The following is a 25,170-nucleotide window of genomic DNA, read 5'->3' as shown; positions in this document are numbered from 1 at the left end:
GGACAAGTAGCATTTAGGAAAGATTTTTTTAAATGTTTATCATGGGGTGATACTGCATTATTCTCAGATGTGTAAATCTTATTAGAATCACTTATGCAAACACATACATTTTCCCCAGCCCCGTTTCTCCTCCTCTGTAGGTGCTCATGAGCATATTAGGTAATCAGGGATGAAGGTGAGGTGGTGTAATTATATAGACAGAAGCATTCGCAGACTTGACCCTGTTAAGTCATTCGCAATCTTTGGTGCACACTGTAATAACCTAGAGGAACTTTTAAAATGCTCTTTGTACCAAAGTGTACCCTGTGCCACTTAATGAGAATGTCTTGAGGTAGACTTCAGGATCATTTTAGGCTCCTAGGGTGATTCCAATGTGCAGGAAAATTTGGGAATCACTGCTTAATAAGAATATGGGAGATGAACTGCTTCTGTTTGGTGGGGATGTGGGCAAATCTTGGTTCCCTTATCTGTAATAATGGGTTGTTAAATGAAATTTCAAATAAGATTCGGTGTACTTTTTCAATGTATGATATCAGCCTGTGATTAAACTCCATTTGGATGTTAAAAACTGTTTGAAACACTATAGAAATGTTTGTGGTTGATACCTATAAGGTTAAACTATCTCAAATTTAAAATAAGATCTAGACTTCTTTGAAAATTCAGATTTGTCTTCCCTTGATGGTGTTAAGCATCACTTTAGACAGTCAGGGCAATCAGAAGCATAAAACTCACCTAAGGGAACCCCTTTGCTCCCTAATATGCAGCACATCTACATAGTTTAGAAACTGTGTAGATGTATTATCTGAAGAGTTGTGCCTGCTTATTAATATTTAATTTGGAAATTCTGGCCATGAATATACTATGTAGAAGTGTGCTTGTTTCATTACCATCACTGAATATTTCAGGATGGCTATAAGTATCATTAGATTCATGGCCGCATATATTTACGAGTTTTTAATCTTGGAAAAGTGATATACTTTTGTTTGGTATAGAGCATTTTTATTATTTAATTGTAGAGAAATAATGAAAAAAACCAATCAGCAAGCGAATAATGAAGTAAATAAACTGCAACAAATGTGTGGCCTTTCAACTTTTAAAACTATACCGTGATTTAAATTTTAAGCTTGTAGACATATATGTAGAACTTTCCCAGGGTGTAAGGTTTTATGGGTAAAACCGAGTGAGTGATGGGAATAGGCAATAATCAAGAGAAAGGTTTTGTAACAGCACAGTTTGCTACAAACCAAAACACTAAAATAATGGAAAGTGCTCATGTGGTGGTGTTCTCAAACTGTAGTACTCTAAGGCTTCTGGACCCCCATGCCCACCCCCAGAAAAACCGTCTTCCGTTTCTACAAATGATAAAATTAGTCCTTACAAATAATTTTTTTCCTTCCACAGTGTGACCTTAGCAATATATTACCACATAAAGTACAGGTGAGCTTTTTTTCCCCCTTGTCTTTTTGAGACAGGGTTTCAATGTGTAGTTCAGGCTGGTCTTGAACTCACTTTGTAGCCCATGCTGGCCTCAAACTCAAGGTGAACCTCCTATCTCGGCCTTTTGAGTGCTGGGATTACAGGCATGCACCACCACACCTGGCCAGGTGAGCTTTTAAAATCGTGTCTTATTATTCCAATTAAATTGTGTGATTCTAAGTATAGTATTAAGTCATGACTATAGATATAAGTTGTAGTTTTAGTAAAATACAGAAGCAAATTATTTGGAGTTCTTGTTGTACTTAGAACAGTTGAAAAATATTCTCTGGATTTTCAAGACCTCAAAGAATATTTGTTTCTGTCATTTATATTGATATTTATTAAAATTGGGTTGGGGATATGGCTGAGCGGCCTAAGCGCCTGCTTGGCAAGTGCAAGGTCTTGAGTTTAATTCCCAGTGCCCCCCAAAATTATATATATGTATGTATGTGCATATATATATATATATATGTATATATATATAAATTAAAATTGAGAATTTAATGTGTGTAGGTGTTTGTGTGTGCACATATGTGCAAGTGCCTAGGGAAGTGTTGATACCGGGTTTCTCAATCTTAAAACTTTATATTTTGAGCTACGCAATTCTTTGTTGTGGGTTGTCCTATCCAGGGTGGCATGTTTAACAGGATCACTGTTCTTTGCCTAGTAGATGACATTAGCACCAAAAATGTCTACTGTTATGCAAGATCACTCCTGCTTATGAACTATTCTGTTAGTATAAATACCAGAAAAGTAACTATCTTCTACAATTCTTTTAAGTTTTTGTGCCCTTTTTTAATTGGGTGAAAAATGTGTCTGTAGTTGTATTTTTACATGTTTCTTCATTTGACTCAATAGAACACAAGTAGATTCTCTTCTCACATTTCTTGATACCTTTGCAATTACTGTACCTTTGAAGAAACAATAAGAGGACAGCCTAATGTAATGGAGATATATGGCTGGACAAAAGAGTATTTTTTCAGATTTCATGTAATTGTGGATAATCTTTAACACATTAAATACCACAAGCATTAATTTCATAAATTAGGTACAATTGGATTTTGCATGGTATCTCAAACTATTGCATTAATACTCATTCTTGTATCTTGCATAGTGAGCAGTTCTTTTTATCAGTACACGATTTATAATATGCAGTGGTTAGTTTGGGAGTATGGGTTCATGTTTCTTTATAACATTCTAAACACTTGTGTTAGTATCATCACCAGTCTTAACAAAACGTCTTCAAATAATGAGAAGCTGTCACATGCAGAGCAGAAGGTATACACTTTTCAAAACTTTAATTTTGTCATTGACAACAAATACTTGTTCATGTTCCTTGTAGGTTCACTTTGTGTATTTGTGATATTTATAGTTTCATATAAAAGTGGTATCTATGATAAGTAGCCTGTTCAGCTTGCAACTAAATTACAAGTGCTTTTTCTGAACACAAGTATACTTTACTATGCAGAAATGCTTTGTGTGAACTTTTCACTTTCAGCATTTAATGTGGGCCAGCATTTATTAACATTAATCCTCACTGCTCCATCAAGAACAAGCTTAACCAAAACAGGCTTTTTAAAAAGCTGCAAGTGAAAGTGAAAAATAGAATGACTGCTCTTTTAAGTTGGTACCACCTGATTCATGCGGTGAGAAATCAGCAGTCTTACTGACTGTTATAGAAGCATTACAAGTACATTACAATGGTCTAACAGTAAAAAAGCAAGTAATGTCTTCATGTATTTGTGAGAACAGTTTGATCTCCTGAGCCTCCTGCAAAAGAGCCTGCTGAATCCTCAGAGGTCCACAGACCACTTTAATGGCAGCAGAATGTATTAGTCTCTTATAAGAGACTGGTCTCTTACAAAGAGGCAACTAAATTTATAACCAACATAAACAAGAAATACATGATGAAAGTGTAAGTGAAAATCTATTGGTTTGTTAGCATTGCCTGTCTGGAAGAGTCATTACTTATAGTTACTTTTAACTGGTCCTCTTAGAAAAGGCTTCACAGTGCTTGACATGCTGAGTAAAAAGGCTTAAAAGCTCAAAATCCAGGAGAATTTGTAAAATTTTCTGATGTGTTGAAGGTTAGGTCTCTCCTTCCATCTTCCTCTGCCACTACAAGATATTTTACTAAGAGGTAAGAAATTTCTAAAAAAAAAAAAAATTTAAATGTGCATTCTTCTTTTTAGAGATGCAAATAGATCCCTGGATATTTTTGATGAGAGACTGCATCCACTCACAGTAAGGGTCCTTTTTTTCTTTCATGGAATTGTGCTTCTTTCATGCTATTTTCGTTTGACATTAGTCGCCAGTAGTAAATCCATTTGAATTTGAATTACCTGCATTCCCATGATGTTTTATTGAATCTTCATAGAAAAGGAGGGTTTTTTAGGGTCATGATAGAGTAAGAATGGACTTGCAGCTTTGTTGCTGAACTAAGCTGAATAAATGTGGTATCCAAATAACAGAAAATGTAGCTTTTTGAAAGATGATTTTTAGTAGCATCCAACAATATAAATACTTGTAAATAAAACCCCAAAACTTGTCATATCTCTAGGAAAATAACTAGGAAACTTAAATCAGTTAAAATGACATAAAAGTGTAAAGTCACTTCCTCAGGAATATCAGGACTTCTGCATGTCCAAGAGTCAAGTAACTGCTGACTTTCCTGTGGGATAGCGCATCCCTGGAGGCTGTGGCTGCAGGACACTAAATATGTTTCCTAGAGTTTATTACAGAAAAACACAACAGATGCTTAAAGCTTTTAGGCTAAAAATGAATTTGAGAACTCTGTGGAGGCAAAGTGAAAAGAATATCAATTATCTGAACTTGAGTACTTCTGTGTTGCTTACCAGTAGAGTACATTCTGAGAGATGTGTTGATAAGTGATTCCATCCTTGTGCAAACCTCAGTGTGAACTTACATAATGAAGGTGTCCATGTGCACTTAGAGGCCACTGTTGTATATGTGGTCATCACTGACCTAAGTGTCATTATGGGTAGTAAAAGATCCCAATGTTTCTAGTTGAAAGCTAAAAAAATGCATCACACATAGACTGGTGAAACTACTCTGGAAATCAGTGTTGAGATGCTCTTGAAAAAACTAAAACTAGAGATTCCATTCCACCCAGCTGTTCCTTTTCTCAGCATCTTCTCAAAAGAGCTAAAAGCATCATGCCACAGTGATACATGCACACCCATGTTTGTAGCAGCACAGTTTGTAATAGCTAAATCTTAGAAACAGCTAAGATGCCCATCCATCAACAAACAGATAAGAAAGATGTGGGGGATTTTTATATAATAGAGAACTCAGTTATTAAAAAAAAGATAAACAAGAAATTTCTAGGTAAATGATTACACCTAAAGACCATAATTGTTATTTACACACATGGTAAATACTCCATTCTTTCCCTGGTGTGAGGAACCAAAAATATAAATAAGGACAAAAAATGTATAATAGATAATGTGAAATAGGAAGAAAATACTCAAATGGGAAGGGGAACTAGGAAGAGGGGAGAAGGAAAGGAAGGAAGAAAAATGAAACGAGAAAAATGGAAACAAAGCTTTTGTGAATAAGAAGTGGAAGAGGCTGGAACAGAGGGTAGGGTAATGGGAAGAAAATCAAGATATATCATGTATAGGTACAAATTCCCAATGATGAATGCTATCATTATGTATATCTAAAATGTATCAATAAATTTAACCAAAAATAAGGTAAATTAAAAGATATACCACACAATTGAAATTATTTCCAGGAACATGTGAGCCCAAGGTGAAGACTGCTGTATTAGAGTACTTAAAAGTTTTCTTCAGTAGATACTTACATTGCATCTTTTCTCCTTTCAGCAAGAGAGGATTCCCCAGGAATATTTTGACCATGATCCTGAACACAAATGTATTTATAGATTTGTTGCTACTATTTTTAATGCTGCATGGTTACCAGTTGAATGTGCAATAATAACTTTGGTAAGATGTTTCTTATTTATTACGCTTGCTTAGAAATTGATGTTGAAACAGAGTAAGGTGGTTTTTTTTCCAAATTAAATGAGATTCTTAAAATTATCATGAGACCTTTATTAAGAGAAGCCTGTCAAAGAAGAATAAATATTAAAATCAAACACATCACACTTCTGTTTTCTTATCACAAAACAGTGGTAACTCAAGGCATAATACATTTCCCCCCACACTTTAGTATACACACACACATACACACACACACACACACACACACACACACACACTTAACACTTATACATGCTGTGGGGTGGGAAGAACATGGTGCAGTGGGGCTCTCTTCTCAAGGCAAAGTCTTTTCTTTTGCAGTTTTGAAGTTGCGTAGGGTAAAGTCCTTAGCTTCTTGTGATGCCCTCAGGCCATCTTTTCTATTCTCTTGATCCCTTCTCAGCAGTCAAGATCTCCTCTGCTCTATTTTTGCAGTCCACAGCTTTACTGGAGCTCACTTTCTGTATGAACTCAAAATGTTTTAAATCATTCTGTTGGGCTCTTTGCTCCTGATTCTCAACATGAAACTCTGAAAGCCCCTTATAGTAACCATACCACCATCTCAACATTAGACTGCCTTGAAATGTCTTCTGCCAGATCAGTTAGCCCAATGCCCTTAATTTCTGTCTGAGGCAAAGTTTCTAAACATGAGGAAAATAAAAAAATTTCTGCCAAGTATATAACACCCATCATCTGGAGTCCCACAGCCAATGCAGTCCTTATTCCTAGCAGAAACCTCTCCATCAGCAGGATTTCTAACACATTTCTGGTCTTCTGAGCTCTGCCCACATTCTTCCATTAAGTACAGTACAAGGTGTTCCAGCTTTACTTTTTTTGTGTTTGTTTGATTTTTGGTACCAGGGATAGAACTCACAACTTCATGCTTGCCAAGCAGGCACTTGTGCTGCTGAGCTAAATCCCTGGCCTTTTAGCTCTACTTTTTATCCAGCTTCTCTGAACCTTTCTAATTTCTTCCTGTGAACCACAGAGATGTGTAATATCATAGCAACAGTCCCATTTCTCTGGTCTGAAATTCTGCCTTAGTTATTTTTCTCATTGCTGAGACAAAATACCCAATGCCTAAAGTTAAAAAAGAAAAGGTTTATTTCGATCACAGTATGTAGAAGCTTCAGTCCATAATTAGCTGGCTTCAAGGCTGGAAGGCACGGCAGAGGAGTATCACAGAGGAGTCACAGTTCATGGCTGTGGACAGGAGGTTGCAAAACAAAGGACAGCCACAGTTCCTTCTATCCCTTGTATCTTATCCAGGCTACTTAGAGTGGGTAGCACTTCTACCCTTAATTCTAGTGCACTTGATCCTAGCATTGCACCATGAATCAATTCTAGCTTCACATACTAGATCCAGTCACCACTGAAAAACCCCACCTATGACTGTATGAGGCTTTGGTGGGGGGATATCTAAACACAAGCCATAACACAGGTTGATGGATTACTAGTATTGGTTCACTGCCATCAAATAAGTCTATACAGAAAGTAGTTGGTCTATGAGAAAAGATTTTTAAGGAGGAAGGTTTTTGGAAATGAAAAAAGTTGTACTTGGAAACATTACCCAATATGAACTGCTGATCTGACAACTCTCTCTTAAAAGTGCCCCTTTTTTCTGTCTTGATACAAAGAGTTCAAACAGCATAAACAGTCTCCCCTCTGTGTCTATGAGTTCTGTGTTTATAATTTCTATCAACAGTGGATTGAAATTATTTTGTGAAGAAGTGTATTTTTCCTTGTCCATAATGCTTACCAATATAGTATAAATACATGGTATTTGCATTGAGTTTTGTATTGCAGGTAATCTATAAATGATTTAAAGTATATGGGAAGATGTACCTAAGTTATGTGCAAATACTGTACTATATTATATGATGGACTTGAGCATCTGCAGACTTTAGTGTCAGCTTTGGCCCAGGAGCCAAGCTTTCACTGAAAGGGATAACTGTTTATTACTCTACAGGGCACTCTTTTAAGTAACAACAAATCACAGCTTCTTCTGTAATCTTAACTCACCTATTAGCTTCACCCTGTTCTTTGTAGAATAGATGTTTGATGTAAGAATAATTAGATTGTCTCACCAAGGGCCTGGACATTTAGGCATCCCGGGGATACAGATTAGCAGTTCTGTTCTTCCTACCAACAAAATGAACTAAGTTGCAAGTAATGTCAAGAGAGACCATTGATTTTCCCAAAGAGTGGGAACAACAGTTGCTAGAAGAAGGACCATCCTGTTGTACGTGTGGGTTCCTTATAAGGACACTGAGTTTGGGGAAAACTGTACAACTGTAAAGCACTGTGCCTGTCATACTACTCTGCTCAGCAGCCACTAGGAGACTGTCTTGTCCACCAGTTCTCCAGCTTGTGCTTTTTTTTTTTTATTTTACTTAAGGAGAAAAAGAAAAAAAAAATAGAAAAAGGGTACAAGTTATACAGAATTTCAGAAAAAATAAACAGTAGAAAATCACTAGTTAATAGATTACATATTGTCATCTTAGAAACAGTTGTTCAAGTTATTAAAGCATATGAAGTGGACATTCAAAAGACTGCAAACAGTTCTGTTCAATGATCAAAAAAAACTCAGTAATATGGTTATCTATCTTATACACTTAAATATACATGCAGATATATTGTTTAGAGCACTTTCTTTTCCTGTCTTTTGTACAATGACAATTACACATGTTGGGTTTTATTACTCCCACAGTTCTTATTACTTTTTTTTGAAGAGAGTAAAACCAGATGTGACATAACAGAACAGAGTCAGTCAAATCAAAAGGATGGACATAATACATAATTTAAAAACAAAATACAAGGTGATCAACAAAGGTTACCATAATGCCTCTTGCTATCTTAAAAAGAATTGCCTATATCATAGGTTATAATAAAATTGAACAAAACAGTAAAGAACAAAACCAATAAAACCAAAACATTGGAGACATTACAGGACTTCAAAAGAAGATAATAGTCAACAGGAATGGGCGTCATAATGAATCTTATTGTCTTCACAGTTGTTGCCTATACTTTTGAACTTGGTACTATCAAGCAAAGCAGAATAGGGGAAAATCAGTCAAAATAAGATGTTGAGGGCAATACAGGATTTCAAATCAAGTTAATAGGAAATCAAAGTGGGTTACTATAATGTATCCTGCTATTTTTAATTTATTTTTCCCTTAATTAAAAAGATAAAAATAAAAAAGTAGATAAAAAAGGAGATTGAGATAAAAGAGGGCATAACAACAAAACAGCACAGGTCAAAACATAACCATTTAAGCAAAATAGTGTTTCACCACAAGATATCCTGACATAAAAGGAGTTACCATAGTGTCTCTTTCCTTGAAATCTCTGAGTATAACTTTGTATACTGTATCATCAAACATATCAAGACAATGTAAAACCATTCAAGAGAATGACAGTATTACAGGGTATTTAGAATCAACTAACAGAAAATGAACAATGGTTTCTGTATAATCTCCTTGTCTATAAAAGTTTTTGTTTATATTACACATATAAAAAATCCGATAAGATACCTTTTAAGACTGATGGAGACAGAACAACAAAAGCTTGATGGGACTTCAAAACAAGATGATATTAAATCAGCACTAGCTATTATGATATCTTGTTTTCTCCAGAATAGCTGTTCCTACCATCCAACCTTCTCTGCCTCATTTCTGTTGAGCTCTTTTTCTGTCATTAGTTGTCTGTCTTCTTCATTTTGCTTTCTGCTCCATTCATTGTGGCCTCTCTGCCACTGTTTCTGGAATATTGGTATTTTTCTTTTTTAGAATATCCTGCAGTATTCTCTGTAGAGTTGAATTGATGGTTGCAAATTCCCCTAGTTCCTCTTTATCCTGGAAGCATCTTGTTTTTCCATCAATTTCTAGGGACAGTTGTGCAGGATATATCAATCTTGGCTGGAGATTATTATCTTTCAAAGCTTGAATTATTTCCCCCCACGCTCTTCATGATTTGATGGTTTGTGCCGAGAAGTCTGCTGTAATTCTGATGGGTGTTCCCTTGTAAGTAATCTGTTTCTTGTCTCTGGCAGCTTTTAATATTCTGCTCTTATAATGGATTTCTGGAATTTTGATTATTATATGCTGAGTGTAGCTCTGTTTGGGTTGTAGGTGGCTGGGGTCCTGTATGCCTCATACATCTGAATATCTTTACCATTTGCTAAATTAGGGAAATTCTTTTGGATTATTTCTGTGAATAGCTTTTGTAGTTCATTTGTTTGTATCCCTACTTCTTCTTTTATGTTCTTAATTCTTGTTATATATCCCGTTATCATCTTCTAGCCTTTGTATTATTGCTGTTTGTTTCCTTGTTATTTTTAAGAAGTTTTTCATTTCATGCTCCCACATTACAAATCTGTCCTCCAGATAAGCTATCCTTAGTTTCTTTCAAGCTGTTATGCCAGCTTTCAATAGAGTTTTTAGTTTCCTGGTAATCTCTTTGAACCTGCTTCACGTATTCTGTGTGTTCTCTATTTTCTCCATCAATCAATTCTCCCCTTTCTTTCTGTTCTTCCATTCTACCATCTGTTTTTTCTTGGGCAGTGCTTAGCATTTCTCTAACTATTCTACTTATATATTGCTTTACTTCATTAAATACATCACTTTTGAACTCGTCTATGAGGTCCTAGAGATAGCGCTTTATGTCTATTGGTGCAGTGCCTGATATTGCATGTTTTCTGTCCTCATTCTCTTTTGCATTTACCTTTCCTGGATCAGTGTTCTCAGGATTGGGGACTGAGGACCCTTTCTTGTTGCTCCCTCTTCCCATACTTTTTGTTCCTTCCATACAAGCATATATAGGAGGCCCAGTTTCTTTCTTTGTTGGTTACAGTTTGTTTGAATTGTGCCAGCTAGGTGTTCCCGTCCACTGCAGTGTACTATGGAGACACAGACCTGGGCAGCCTCTGCTGGGCCTGCCCTTCCAGGTCAATCTACTGAAGGCTTCACTGCTAGAGTGCACCACCAGGTGCTGGGACCTGGTTTGGGCTAGTCTACTGGGTCTTAGTTTGTGGCGTCACCCAGGCAAGCGCTCCTCACCAATCCTGCTTGAGAGGGGACTATGCAACTAAAGTCACTGCAGCGTCCTGTTCCCGCTAGTCTGCCTGGTTCCAGAATGTCCTCTGTTGGAGCTTCCTAGTCTATTGAAGGGTCCCCATTCCTCTCAGTCACTGCAGGTCAATGCAGGGCTCCCTGCCAATCCCACCCTCAACTCCATTTGCTGATTCTCACTCTCAGAGCTTTCACGCGTCTCTCTCCCTGCTGTGCTGATTTAGATGCAGCAGCCCAGCTTGTGCTTTAAAAGCGTTAATATTGAGCAAAGAAGATCAAAGTGTTCTATGAGTTGCGTGTTATGTTTGACCATGACATATCCTGTAGGAGACACTTAGGGTGGCTCCCCTTGAATGCAGAACAGCTGCTTCAGCATTAGTTACATGGAATCCTGTTTCCATTCATTGATATGTATAGAGTTGGCTATGGTGGTTTTTCACCCATCCCACTCCGCATCCTTTATTGTATGTAAGCAATGCAAATAAGGCTAGCCGAGGTACTAACACTGAATCCTTGAGGCCAAGCTGACAATTTCCTGTTTCCTTACATTGTGTTCCCTGTTAGAATGGTGAAACCCCAGTGAGATGGCAAAGCCAGTTAGCTCCAGCAATGTCAGCTGGGTACCAGCCTCAAAGTAAGTGGCTATGACTCCCCAGGGCACAAAAGTTTACATATCAGAAACTAAAGCAACAGCCTCCTATAACAAATGAAATGCTACCACAATTGAGTTATGCAGACTGATTCCTCTTATTCTCCCTGCATATTGCAGAAAGATGCTTTTTCCCCACCTGCCCAGCAAGCTCAAGTTACTCACATAGTTCCTGCTATCCTCCCTGTCCCTCATCCTCAAACCTCTCCTTTCTTCACGAGATAATAAATTCTGGGAGAGGCTTTGGATCAAGGCCTTTGTCATATATCCTCACTTGAATGGACTTAGGGTCACTTGGCTGCCCATAACTTTGAATATGTCTCAGTGTCTTTACTGTCGCTGTGGGTTACATGGGAGGTGATAGATTAAAGTTAACGTGCTGGAATTTGAATAACATTTCTATGGAGTTACAAATATAACTTTCTGGATTATGAGGTGAACTGAAAAAAAGGGTTACAATGTTTGGATTACAATACATAGTATTTGGGTTACACTATGTAATATAGGGATTTCAATAATATCTAAATCCATTCTAAAGCTGCCAGCTGGATATACCACATTGCATGTTAGAGACCCTCCGTATTTATTGAACAGCTTTACAGCAGGCCTACATCTGGGTACTTCATAAGTGTGACATGATAGTCTTGCCTCTCTTCTGGATGACCTTTGCTGAGATGTCAGTCATTCCCATCACCAGAATTGAACAGGAAATTTACATGGGCAGCAGAGATATCTGATTGCCAACTGTGACCTGACATCTTGCCTTAGTTCAGAAAAATGTCTGTAGCACTCAAAAATAAAAGGGCCTTCCCTTTCTGGTCAGAACTGTCATTCACAAGAATTAAATTCTTAACACAGCATTCAGAGTTAAAATCACAGAACAGTGCTCTGCTCTTTGTAGGTTTATTTGGAAAGGCTCTTATCTTATACTGAGATGGACATCTGTCCTACTAACTGGAAGAGGATTGTTTTGGGAGCCATTCTTCTCGCCTGCAAGGCTTGGCATGATGACGCTATATGGAATATCGATTTCTGCCAGATCCTCAAGAATATTACACTTGAGGACATGTGAGTATGAAAGGTTTTGGTAAATTTTCTAGTCATTTTCCAGTTCATTTAATCTCATAACATATGAATTTTAAGAAATGCTTTTAAATAGGACATAACTCAAAATGGAAACTATTTTTCTCCAGCTATCATATAAAAATTCATATCATCTATCAAAAATTGGTAGATTTTGATGGATTATTATTGTAATGATACACTTGATGAATTGAAGTATGTTCTGGTTTTTGCCAAACATTTTATCGGCTTAGCACCAGAAACATATACTACAGTACATATCTTTATGGCTTTCCAGTACCTACAAGTTTCAGCCACTTTTCTAAGGATTGTGTGTTTGGCTTTTGAAATAAATGGCCAGTGTTAAAGTTTCTGGGACAGTGGTGTGTTTACTAAGTTATGGCTTCAGCCTTAGTCACATATGTTTGCTTTTCCTGGTTTTTCTTTGCATTTTTATCTGAACATCTGTTGTTAGAATAACCAGAACATTCAGCAAGAAAGGTTCCAGATGCCTGTGCCTGCCTCTGCTGGATTAGGAGAGTTGCATGTATATAGAAATGGGTCTGATTTTATGCATATTGAGTGTGAATAGGCAGCTGCATAGTTATATAGCAGCAGACTGTTCCCAGTCATTTCTATTTCTACTGTACTGAACTGGCCCGTGTGTGTGTGTGTGTGTGTGTGTGTGTGTGTGTGTGTGCATTCTCTCTGGTGAGGGGCAGCAGGTACTGATCATCTTGGGGTTTCCAAGCACAGAAACAAGAGTATGTGTGTCCAGTTCTCTGCCAGAGGTCACATCTCTGTGGACCAAAAGCCAAACACTAAATTGGATTTAGTCTAGCCAAAACTCCTGCCTTTGATCTTTGTCCTCCAAAGTTTAAAATAAATATCTTGATTGTCATGGTCACAGTTTGTCACCTTAGTCTACTAAGGTGCTCTTTGACGTAGCTGGGATGGGGGGAGGTTTCCTATCCAGTGCAGATTCTCTCTCTCTCTCTCTCTCTCTCTCTCTCTCTCTCTCTCTCTCTCTCTCTCTCTCCCCCTCCCTCTCTCTCTCTCTCTCTCCCCCTCCCTCTCTCTCTCTCTCTCTCTCTCTCTCTCTCTCTCTCTCTCTCTCTCTCCCTGTCTCTGGAGTCCTTGTTGCCTGAAGAATTTTCTTCCTCAGGATGAGAACAGTGGTGAATCTTCTGTTGGCGACTCTCTAATTTGGTAACCCTTGCTCTTACAAGCTACTGAAGATGTATGAGAGTTTTTGAGAGCTAACATCAGCATACATTAAATTTTTATCTGCTCACTGTAGTGAGGCCTGGTGAATATATGTGGAGCATGAGTCACACAGATGCACTGATGAACTCTGAAGAAAGAACCATGAACCAGCAACAGGCCATAAGCGCTGTCCTCCCCTGAAATGCAGCAGTGCTGGTATTGCAGGAAAATTAAGTCAGCAGTAGTAGCCAGCAGCTCAGGAGAAGAAAAGAAATTTTTATTAACACTGGTAGACTCCAGCAGAGTAGGCTCAAAAGTCTGAGGTACAGATTACAGAGAGTTTGTCGTTCTTATAGGGTGGCAAACAGAAGCTACAAAAACTAGATAAGCTTTGGCTGAAGATCATGGTACAGTGGGCATCTTGTAATGAGCATAGTTGTATGAAGTAAAGTTGTTTTTAGCACATTCACAGAAGTTTCAGTTTGATGACAAATCATATGATTTAGCTGAGTTCAGTGGCAGGGAACAAAATGGCTACAGCTTTACTGAACAAAATGGCTGCTGTTGAGTCAGGATTCCGACTTTATTGGGTTCCAGAAAGGACTGAATGTAGCTGTACCATGTTGGAACATGAGTGTCTTCTTCCTGTTGGGTAGCTTCATAGGTCTCAGAATTTATAGTAATCCTAGAAAATTAAAATCAAAATTTTGAAGATAACCCATTTGACTGTTTGGTTGAGTTTTCTGTGTTCTTCTTCCCCAGGAATGAGTTGGAAAGGCATTACTTGGACCTGCTTGAATTCAATGTTAATGTGTCTTCCAGTGTTTATGCTAAATACTACTTTGACCTTCGCTCTTTAGCAGATGACAATGATGTGTGTTTTGTGTTCGCACCTCTCACCAAAGAAAGAGCACAGAACCTCGAGGTAAGGCTATGCTTTTACCAAGGGGGGTTTCTGTGAGTTACCCAAGCCAGCATCTGTGACTGAATCTTATTAAGTAGTGTTTAGGGAAATGGAAAGTATTCAGATTAACACATCGAGGAGCTTACCAGTCCTTTGGAGTCAGTCACATTTCTCAGTTCTTTTTTGGTTTATTATAAAGATGTGCATTATTTTTAAAAAGTAGATACTACCTCTCCTTTAACTGAACCTCATACTATTTTTTTAAAATTTTTTATTTAAAGAAAAGGAAACAAAAGAATACATGGAGATTTTAAAAAAGGGTAGAAATGATACAAACTTACAGAAAAACAAACGGTAAGAAATTGCTGGTTGATAAGTTACACATTGTCATCTTAGAAGTAGCTGTTCATGTTATGGAATTAAAGCATTTAGAATGACATTCATAAAGTGACACTACAAACCCTTCTGCTCTATGATCGAACAAGAGCTCAGTAACATGGTTATCAGTCCTACACATTTGTTTTACTTCTCAAAGAGGGTAAGATTAAACATATCAAAACAGAACATAGCAGTTAAAAAACAATTTAAAGAAATACAGATTTCATAGGAAGCCCACTGGAGATCTTAATGAAAATTCATCTGGTCATAATACCTTTTCTTTTGAACCTCTACCTTTCTCCATAGCAATTCACGACTAATCCTTTGAGGTTGTATTCCTTATGTCTACAAATGCAGTGTTCCCTTAACTATTCTTCACTACCTTTTACTCAGTTTTCAAATTCATGTCAGCATGCAGCTATCACAGTACAAACCCAAGAGTTCACTAGAGAGATCCTTAGTGTCCAATGTGAGAGTCCTATGCTGAGGGTGTGTGATGGTGCTGTGTGTGTGTCAGGTACTGGCAGTTGGAAAGACTTAGGTTCTAAATGGAAGCTGTAGTTCACATGAGGCAAAATAAAATAACATGCTCCTGACTTGTGGTGAGCATACACCAAAATAATTCACACTTGAAATGGATGCTGATGTTCAAATGGCACTTTCTATGGGGATTCAGTAGTGTTTTGGAATAATGTTTTTCTCCCATAATTTATGAGCATTTGAAGGAGCACCTTTTTTTTTTTTTTTTTTTTTTTGCCTTTTTCTTTTTTATCAATATCGGGGATCAAACTCATGACCACCTGCTTGCAAAGCAGGCACTTATGCTGCTGAGCTAAATCTCCAGCCCTGAAGGAGCACCTTTTGATATTTCAGTCATTAGGCCTGTCCTGACCTGCAGTAGAGTATCAGCCCCTCCACGCCTCTGTGAGTGTGGCTTAATGTTTGTGATAAGTAATGAAGATCAGGTGGAGTTGAGACAGCTGACACAGTGTTTACTGATATTTCACACACATGTAGATTTACCATTTTTAATGAACAGTTGCACAGATAACAGATGTTGCTGCTGCTGTCATCACAAAACTTTTTAAAAACATCACAAAAGTTTTTAAAACTTGAGTTTCCTTTTCCTGGTAATCTAATCATCGACCTTAAAGGATGTTAGTGAATTGGCAGGAAGTAGCATCGCAGTGCAGGCCACAGCCAGCCAAAGCAGTAGTCACCCTGAAGTAGCCAGCCGAGGGCGCAGCATGACTGAACATCAGTGATACTTTCTCTTTAAGATTTTAAGAAAACTGTTCCTTTATTCTATCAATTGACTTTCCTAGGCCATGTCAAGGTTGTGTGAAGATGAAGACTTGAGCAGAGCAGCTATGAGAAGGTCTTCCAGTGAAGGCAATTTTATTGGTATCCGGCTGTCTAATGCTGTCCTCTCTTAAAAGGGAAAAAGGGAGCTATGATGTCACCAACCCCTCATTTACACAAGAGGGAAAATACTTCTCTTGCTTTAAAAAAAACCTGATAAGTAAATATTTAAAAGATATGATCTTGAGTTCAAGAGACTCCTGGACAATGGTACTTGCATCTCCATTTGTTTTTTTACTTCTGATACTATCATATTAGAAAGTTCGAGAGGGTGTCTTCCAATATTCTCTATCTCATTATGCTCTGGACTTGTCCTGGGTGGGCCAGAGGTCTAGGGCTACATTTTGCTTCTGTGTCTTGTCATTTTCTTTTTTTTTATTTTAACAAAATGGAACAAAACAGATCATAAGGAAATAATTTTAAGAAACATGGATTTCCACTGGAGATCATTACTGTCTATCATTTTGTCTCTAGTTTTCTTCCAAATAGTTGTCCCTATTTTCACCCATATTGAATACATACTGAACATTGTAGAACTAATCTAGTCATAACAGAATGATGAAGACTTTTTAGGTCTTCAAGACCGGACACTGGGGAAATCAACAATGACTACCATAATGTCTCTCATTCTCTTTGAAGTAGCTTTCCATATCTTTACGTATGCTAAAATTAAACATAAGAGACTAGACCAATATCATTCTGAACAGTGAATAATAATATTGCTAGATTTTATATCATAATGCTACAGACAGCACTGTGTATCTTAGTGTCTCTTCTTATTCAGAGTATCTGTTCATTACATCGTGCATTATATAATCTGTTCCCATAAACTGTTTAGAAATTCTCCATATGTGTGAATATCTACATGTATATCTATCCTTTCTGTATTATAGGGAAAAACAGATCAAAACAAGACAACAAAACAAATTCCTAGAAAAACATGAAACGAAAGACATATAAAACCACAATATTAGGTGATCTACAGTAGTAACTATGCTTTCTCGTTATTTTCAATAGAATTGTCTACATCATCAGACATAATATAATTAAATAGCATTATATAGCAATTTTAATAAAAACACAACATTGGAGACATTATAGGACTTCAAAAGCAGTTAATAATCAAACCAGAGTGGATATCTTATTACATCTTGTCATCTTCAGAATAGTTGCCTCTACTCTCAGACTTGATACTATCAAGCATATCAAACATGAATAAAATCAGTCAAGACAAAACAGTGGTCTAACAAACCAGCTTCAAATAAGATCAGCCATAGTAAGACAATGTAAGTAATATAGGGCTTCAGTTTAAGTTAATAGGAAATTAAGGATAGTTACCATAGTATAGCCTGCTATTTTGGGTTTAGCTGTCTGTGCCCTCAAATCTAGTATGAGTAGACAGACTGGAACAAAATAAAATCAAAATAAACAGAGCAATAAGACTAATGTGGCTTTTAAATCCTGATACACTATTAACAATGTCCTCTGCCTACCTTTTTTAGGCAGTTCCTCTCCTTTCCCTTTCTCAGGATGCTTTGTATATTTTGGGTCCCTCTCGCTCCTTTAGTTTTTAGATTAGAGGAGCAACCTGCTATCTATCTGAGTGGTGCTGAAACTTTTTACTTCTGAGCTTGATCTTGAGCTGTATTCCTGTAACTAAAGCCACAAGGTTTTCCTTCCTTCTAGCTGAGTAGTACTCCACTGCACAAAAGTGTCATGACTTTCCAACCTATCCGCAGCTGCTGGATGAGTTGCCTCTATTTCTCTCTGGTTCCCTGTCACATAGAGCATCATTTTCTCATCTTTGACTTTATTAACCTTTCAGATTGAGTATATCTCCTATTCAGAGCATCTTGATGGATCCTGCCTCCTAATCTACTCTGTCTGTGGTTCTTTTTGTTAGTGTATCAAGGCTATCTATATTAGAGATTATAGCCCACCTTCTCTGCCTCATCTCTGCTATTCAATTTTTCTGCAATTATTTGTTCACTTTTCTCCTTCATTCCACTGTCTGCCCCATTCATTGAGGTCTCTCTGCCACTGTTGCTGGACTCCTGGTATTTTTTCCTCTCTCTCTCTCTAGAAGTTCCTTCAGTATTTTTTGTAGGGTTGGATTGGTGGCCATGAATTCCCACAGTTCGTCCTTGTCTTGGAAACATCTTGTTTCTCCATTAATTTTGAGAGAGAGTTTTTCAGGGTACATCAATCTGGGTTGGAGGTTATTTTCTTTCGAGGCATGGCCTACTTCCCCCCAGGCTCTTCTTGATTTGAGAGTTTGTGTTGAGAAGTCTGTTGTTATTTTGATGAGTTTTCCTGTATAGGTGATCTGATTCTTTTCTTACCACTTTTAATATTCTGTTCTTGTGGTGAATTTCTGGAATCTTGATTATTATATGTCTGGGTGTAGATCTGTTTTGGTTGTAGATGGTTGGAGTTCTGTATGCCTCATTTATCTGGATATCATTTCTTTTTCCTATGCTTGGGGGGTTTTCCTTAATTATTTCTGTGAATAGCCTTTGTAATTCATTTGTGGTGACTCCTGCTTCTTCACCTCATGTTCTCTATTCTTAAATTATAGATTCTCTTGTCATTTTCTAGCTTTTGAATTGTTACTTCCTAGTTCCTTGTTATTTTTAAGAAGTCTTTTCTTTCACGATCACACATTATAAATCTATCTTCAAGTTTCAAAAGGCTAACTTTAGTTTCTGTCAAGGCATTTTGCCAGCTTTCAATGGAGTTTTTAATTTCCTGGTAATCTCTTTGGATCTGTCTCATCTATTCTAGATTTTGTTTATATTCTTCACCAAAGGTTTCTATTCCTTTTCTGGGTTCTTCCATTCTTCCATATGTGTCTTCTTGAGAGGGGCTTAGCATTTCTTTTATTAATCTTTTCATATCTTGCCTCACTTGAGTTACAATTTTAGTTTTAAGTTTGTCTATGAGGTCATGAAGGTATTTCTTTATATCCGCTGATGTTGTAGCCAATATTGCATGATTGCTGCAGTGGTTCTCTTCTTCTATATTTAACTCTCCTGGGCTTATTTTCCCAGGGTCATCAGCTGGAAGTTTTTTCTTATTTTTTTCTCGTCATGTTTCTGGCTTCTTTCAAACAGGGGTGTGGTGGAGGTCTCAGGCCCTCTTTGAATTGCTTACAGTTTTTCTGAAGCATGCTGGCTGGGGCTTGCTGCCTTCTCAAGTTGGCTGTTATGTGAGGTGCACGCAGGGATGATGTGGGCTGGCCCCTCTCCTCTGAGCCAGTCAACCGCAAATGCCTTCAGCAACTTAGGCTGTGCTGTGGCGGATATCACAGGGTTGGGACAGTTTTGTCCCTGGCTATTGGGTCCTGACCAGGGGTGTGACTCAGCCCAAGCAGGTCCTACCAGTCTGCTTTGGGCCAGGGGCAGCTGACTGATGGCACCCTGGCGCTGGTCTCAGGCCTGTTCTGCCCAACTTCAACATGTCTTCCAGCCGGCCACACCCGCCATAGGGCCCAATTTCCAGCACTCACTGAGAATTAATGCAGTTCTTCACCTTGGCTCCACTCTCTGCTGTGCCATGTCCTCCTGCCAAGGGCCAGGGATTCACCAACTCTGGCTATTAGCAGTGGCTTCAACGCAACCTTGAATTGTGCGACTCCACGGTGTTCCCAGCACAGCATGGGACAGGTCCGCATCCAGCTCCAGCCCTCCACCCATGTTTTTCCTTCCTCTTCCTATTTTTCTTTTTCCTTCAGTTTTGTTATGGGTCAAAAAAATCCCTCTTCTCTCATCCGGCCCTCTCCACGTTATCAAATTCTAGGGTCTGAGCTGTTTTTCCTAGAGAGGCTCTCTACCCAGCTACCTGTCAAGCTGCCATCTTCTTGTCTCTTCCTGTGTCTTGTCATTTTCTATTTTGTTTTACTCTGTTGTTTTGGTCTGTTGATGCTTGTAGATTTTTTATGATAGCTTCATCACTAATATTGAGGTTTCCCTGGGAAATGTCCATTCCTCAGAGACATCATCTAGGTGTAGGTGGTATCTAGCCCAAGTACCTACCTTTCCAGTTTATTAACAATGAGAAGTTGCTATCTCTTTACCTAGTCCTTTGGTACAGGAGTATGGTAATGGTTATGACCTCAGACAATACAAGGGAGAAAAACTGATTACAACTGACATCCTGGCTAATGTAGTACAGCTAGCAGTAATAGCATCAGGTTGTACAGTTCTGTAACAAAGCCCAGCATACAGCATGGACTTAGATGCAGTGATTTCCCTTTAGTAGAGTGATTTTACTCTGGGGGTGGGGATTAAGAGGGAAAGGGAATGAAACAGGTGAATGAGGACAAATATAATAAAGGCAATGCTGGAGGGCAAAGGATGATGACCCAAGTTTTGGGAAACTGGAGAAGAGCACAGGAGAGAAAGGATGAAAGAGATAGCAAAAGAATATTGAAGTGAATCAGAGGAGACAGTGTTCACTTATGAAGACATTATAAAATCGAGAGCGATCTGAGGATAGACACAAGATGAATAGAAGAAAACAAAAGATTAGACACATGCTCGCAAAAAAACTCCCAACCAGACAGAAAAAGGAAAGAAAACAAAAGGAAAATAAAACTCTGGTGTCCACAGTTCTGTGGTAGTGTCTGTTCCAGAAATGTGCTGTGTCATCCTGCCAGGTTTGCAGTAGGATCTATGTGGGTGACGGGGCTGATCTTGGCCTCTGGTGTGGGGGCTGACACTCAGGGAGCTGGTCTTAAGCGGACAACATGCATATGCCCGCTTGTCCTTACCCTGGTTGTCTCGGTGGTGCTCACCCAGCTGCTGTGACGCCCTCTGGTGGGGCAAGCTTGGGGTTGCTCCCAGACCACTGTACAATTGGCTCCTAACGCAACTTGCACAGCTTCCTCTGTGGGACACCATACACTGCTCTTAAGCCCTGGCGGTAGGGCAGGGGGTGCCGTTGTCCCGCTGCAGGCCAAGCCTGCTTTCGTGCTCACATCGCTGGGCCAAGGCCACTCTGCTGGTTCCAGGCCAGGACGTTGCCTCCAGGCCTTTGTATTTAGAGAAGAAACTGGCTTCTGGTAGCCACCTGGGTGGAGCCCAGGTGGTCCCAGCTTCTACCTCCCATCAGAATTTCCCCCAGTCGGCTTCCCACTGCCGGCTTCTACTGTGACTGAATGACTCTTCCCTAATTCCACTCCCAGAGGCTGGCCGTGCAGTGGCCTGCTGCTGTGGAGTTCGCCCCAGGCCTTTGGAATTAAATGTTGGCCCCCTGGCTGCTTGTTGTGCCAGCCTGCACTGGTACAGCGGGGTCACCGTGCTCACTGCGCTCCCCAAACCTGGCTCTGTGCCGCCCACTGGAAAGTGGCCCGTATTCTTACTGCTGCCTCCACTGTCTCCCCGAGTGTCTCTTAACGGTAATATTAGGAGGGATGAAAATTCAATATTCCACTTTTTAAAAATTAAAACAATATTTTATAACTGTAGATTCTGTACCTTTACTGGCATCAAAGCTTAAAATTACACTGATTTTTGGAGTGGCTTGTATTGCTAAAGGATGTTTCTTCTGTTTTTAAATAGTTCTCCGGGGGCTGTGCACTGTTTTGATCAACGAAATTTCTTTTCTCTGGATGTGGTGGAGGATTATTAAGAGCAGTGTTAATTCACATGTATTAAAAAGACATTAGGGGCTGGTAGCAAGTGGCATAAATTTTCTTAAAGTCTATTCTGTAAGTTCACCTGGTTTTAGGAGCCCCATTTCACATCCTTCTATTTAACAGGGAGCTTACCTGACCCTTAGGAACGTTACTGAAAGACTTAAGGGTAGTATCTGGTAATTTGAGGAGATTTACAACATCACTTAAATTTGAAATATTAAGGGTCAGTGCTCTTGCTGTGTGAAATCTGTTTCTCTACTCAAATGTAACCCAGGAATCCTGCCTGTACATGGCCCTTCTGGACTGGGAATACTTTCTCATAGTGCAGCAGAGCCTCACACAACCTTGAGCTGTAGGTTACACTTTTTAAAAAGGGACATAAGTAATATGCAATTGCATCAGAAAGACTGTAATCTATCACTTCAAAAGAAAGCAGTTTATGGAATTTCAAGCTTGGATATTTGAATATTAATTGCAGTTGTATTTTGAAAAAAAATTAGAACTTACAAGTGTTTTTTTATTGCCATGTTTATATTTTAAAAAGTAAATTGTTTTGATTAAAATACATAACTGGTGTGTTTTGTAACAATTTGCAGTTTACATCACATTACAACTCTACAGAACTGAAGTGTTTTATGTCATTCCTGGTGGGTTTTAAAGTATTCTCAAGCTAACTGCATTAAAGCTGGCTTGACCTAGACCTCTGGTAGGTAGAGTAATTAACAATTAACATTTTATTTAGCCCCTTTTACCACCTGAACTTAATGTAGTTAGACAGGGTATCTGAGTGTGGAAAGCACATGAGTGGTAAAACGTCCCAAAGAAAAATGACAGTAGTAGCGCAGAATTAGATCAGGTGTTGGATGTTTGCAGAGAGTAATGGCAGAGAAACGACATCATAGGAACGTAAGTTGAAGTTGCTGTACAAAGAATCACTTCAGACAGACAATTTGACGTTAACACATTATTCTCAGGCATATCTTTTATTAAAAATAGACCAAATACATGCAAGGTTTCTTTAATTAAGGTGCCTAGCCACTCAGCTTCAGAGTCTGAATCTAGAAAGCAGTGTTACATATTCATTCACTCATAATCTTTCAGGAGCTTCAGCTAAATCTTCCTAAGATGAATAACGTTGTTACTGCTACATTGCTAGTTAGGATAAATGACCTGGTTTAATGTGTAGGCAAAATACAGAATGAGTATGATTTCCACACAATGTCAGTTCCTAAGGAGAAGTGTTCAAGAATAATGAAAAATTAATTTTTAAAACTTGGGAGAGGGACAGTGGACACAAATCTATAACGTCAAGAACAAGTTGGAAGGATAAACAGAATCACTAAAAACTACTCTTCCCTCTTGACCTTAACTAGAAGGAGGAAGTGCAGCCATTTTGGAAAATGGGAGATTGGGCCATGTTACATAGTTACAGCACTGAAAGTGAGTAAGTTCTGTGGTATGAAGTATTACGGATCATGGAAGCCAAATTGCTGATAGGATGTTAAATGGCAGTTTTCTTAACAGTATTGAGTCCTGGGTCTCCTGCTGCTGTACTGGGGGTTGAACCCAGGGCCTTTGCACTGGGCTACATTTCCAGATTTTATTTTGAGACAAGTTCTCAGTAAGCTAAGTTGTCCATCCTGGAGTTGAAATTGTGATTCTCCTCCCTGATGAGTCCTAGTTTTATAACAAGTGAACATCAGCAAAATCCATTATTATTATTCACATTCAAATCTCATTTTCTGTTCAAATTAGGCAGTATTTTTGGAAACTAGTTTAGTTATGCCATGAAGGGTATCTTAATTATCTTTCACCACCCAACCTTGCCAATTCTATACTGTCAAGAATTAAAGGACATCTTTGGAAGTCTTATAAATTTAGGAAACAGTGTTAATGACCATACACAGATTTATCCCATAAAGTGTGTCTCATTTATATTATAAAAAATGTTTAATCAAAGTCAGTAGATGTAGATAAAGCTTTAAATGTCAGGAACAAATTTAAAAGAGATCTCAGAATATTTGATCACTTTTAACTTCCACACATCTATATTAAAGAGAGCACCTATTTGTTATTTTGTACTAAATTTATGTAGTCTTAACTCTATGTAAACTTTAAAGCTTAGACTCACATCTTTTTTCTTTTCATTTCTAGTGTACAATAATTATTAATTTAACTATTCATAACTGATTATTGAAAACAATTTACAAGCCAACACTTTCTATTTTAAAATAAAAAAGAATAAAAACAATAGAGAATTTCAAAATTAATAGATTAACAATGGTTAACATATTGCATATTGTTATCTTCAAAGCTGTTGTTTACAAGATAGATATGAAAAAAATCAAACAATGAAAGCCCAAACCATTCTTTTTGATGAACAGAGATTAGTAGTGTAGTTATCTATCTTGTATAATTATCTTTTTTTCCTTGTTTCTTTTCTCCTTTTCCCTATCCCAACACTCAAATGATCTTTAATTCTTAAAACAATGTTTTATAAACAAAGCCTAACAATGAAAAGTACAGTAAATTATCTTGCAATATATAGATGGTGTAGAGGGGAGAGGGGAAAAGAAAAATATGAGAAAAATAAAAGGATAAAATGGAAACAAAGCTTTGTAAATAATGAGAGGAAGAGGGGATGAAAGGGAGGGAAAAGAGAGAAGAAAGAGGAACTAAGATATCTTATGTACAGGTACAAGTTCCCTATCATAAATAGGTCTTTATGTATATCTAAATTGTACCAATAAAATTAATATATATAAAATTATGTTCTTCTTAAATCTAATTTTGTAAATTTAACTAAATAAATCATAATCAGCAAATCTTATTGCTTTAGACATAGAAAGCTTAACTTTTAATTTATAACCAATTTAAGTATAATTTACTTAATAACTGTTGGGTGTGGCATCATAAGGCTCTGGGAAAGCTGGACAAACCACCCATCAGTGGAGAAACTCAACAAATTTTGGCCTGGGAAGCTGCTTTTTCAGCCACAGAGTGGAGTCTTGTTCAACAGTTCCCCAAGGTCAAAGGGGTCTCCACTTAAGGTACCTTAACATTGTTCAGATGATTCATAACCATTACCAATTTCAGCTATTTATATATTTGACCAAAAACCCGTAAATTATTGAACACAGACAATAATACCCATTGTATTTGTAAAATTAAATTTGTACACTGTCTTGATTATCTTGGTTATCTAACAACGTGAGTGGAGACACATTACCAGTCTTTATCTTTATTTTGATCAACTCATTTAAATTAGCCTTCTGTTTTAAAAAAGTTAATAAAATTAGTCTGCTGTTAAGCTATGTGTGACCACAGGCATTTGTGCTGCTATCATGAGTGTCTCCTTATCTATAAGGCATCCTAGAGTAGAGCATATGTTTGAAGACTCATGTACAGAAGCATACAGTGTA

The 25,170-nt window shown here is 37.9% G+C and overlaps 1 protein-coding gene across 2 annotated transcripts in view; it reads left to right on the top strand.

The window, feature by feature from the left end:
- Positions 1–22,348, top strand: part of LOC100720617 (cyclin-Y-like protein 1) — a 48,386-nt gene extending 26,038 nt beyond the window's left edge. For both annotated transcript variants that reach the window (XM_063233897.1, XM_003470099.5), the window contains 6 exons: positions 1,402–1,437; positions 3,669–3,720; positions 5,325–5,444; positions 12,100–12,266; positions 14,229–14,391; positions 16,074–22,348. In XM_063233897.1, coding sequence (XP_063089967.1) covers positions 1,402–1,437; positions 3,669–3,720; positions 5,325–5,444; positions 12,100–12,266; positions 14,229–14,391; positions 16,074–16,184 — 649 coding nt within the window. In that variant the 3' untranslated portion in view covers positions 16,185–22,348. The remainder of the gene's footprint in view (positions 1–1,401; positions 1,438–3,668; positions 3,721–5,324; positions 5,445–12,099; positions 12,267–14,228; positions 14,392–16,073) is intronic.
- The last annotated feature ends 2,822 nt before the right edge of the window (positions 22,349–25,170 follow it).

The sequence above is a fragment of the Cavia porcellus genome, unplaced genomic scaffold (assembly GCF_034190915.1).
Source record: "Cavia porcellus strain 051 isolate PalLab524CR breed Dunkin Hartley unplaced genomic scaffold, mCavPor4.1 scaffold_23, whole genome shotgun sequence".
Classification (NCBI taxonomy): domain Eukaryota; kingdom Metazoa; phylum Chordata; class Mammalia; order Rodentia; family Caviidae; genus Cavia; species Cavia porcellus.
This window is presented reverse-complemented; position numbering and strand designations above follow the sequence as displayed.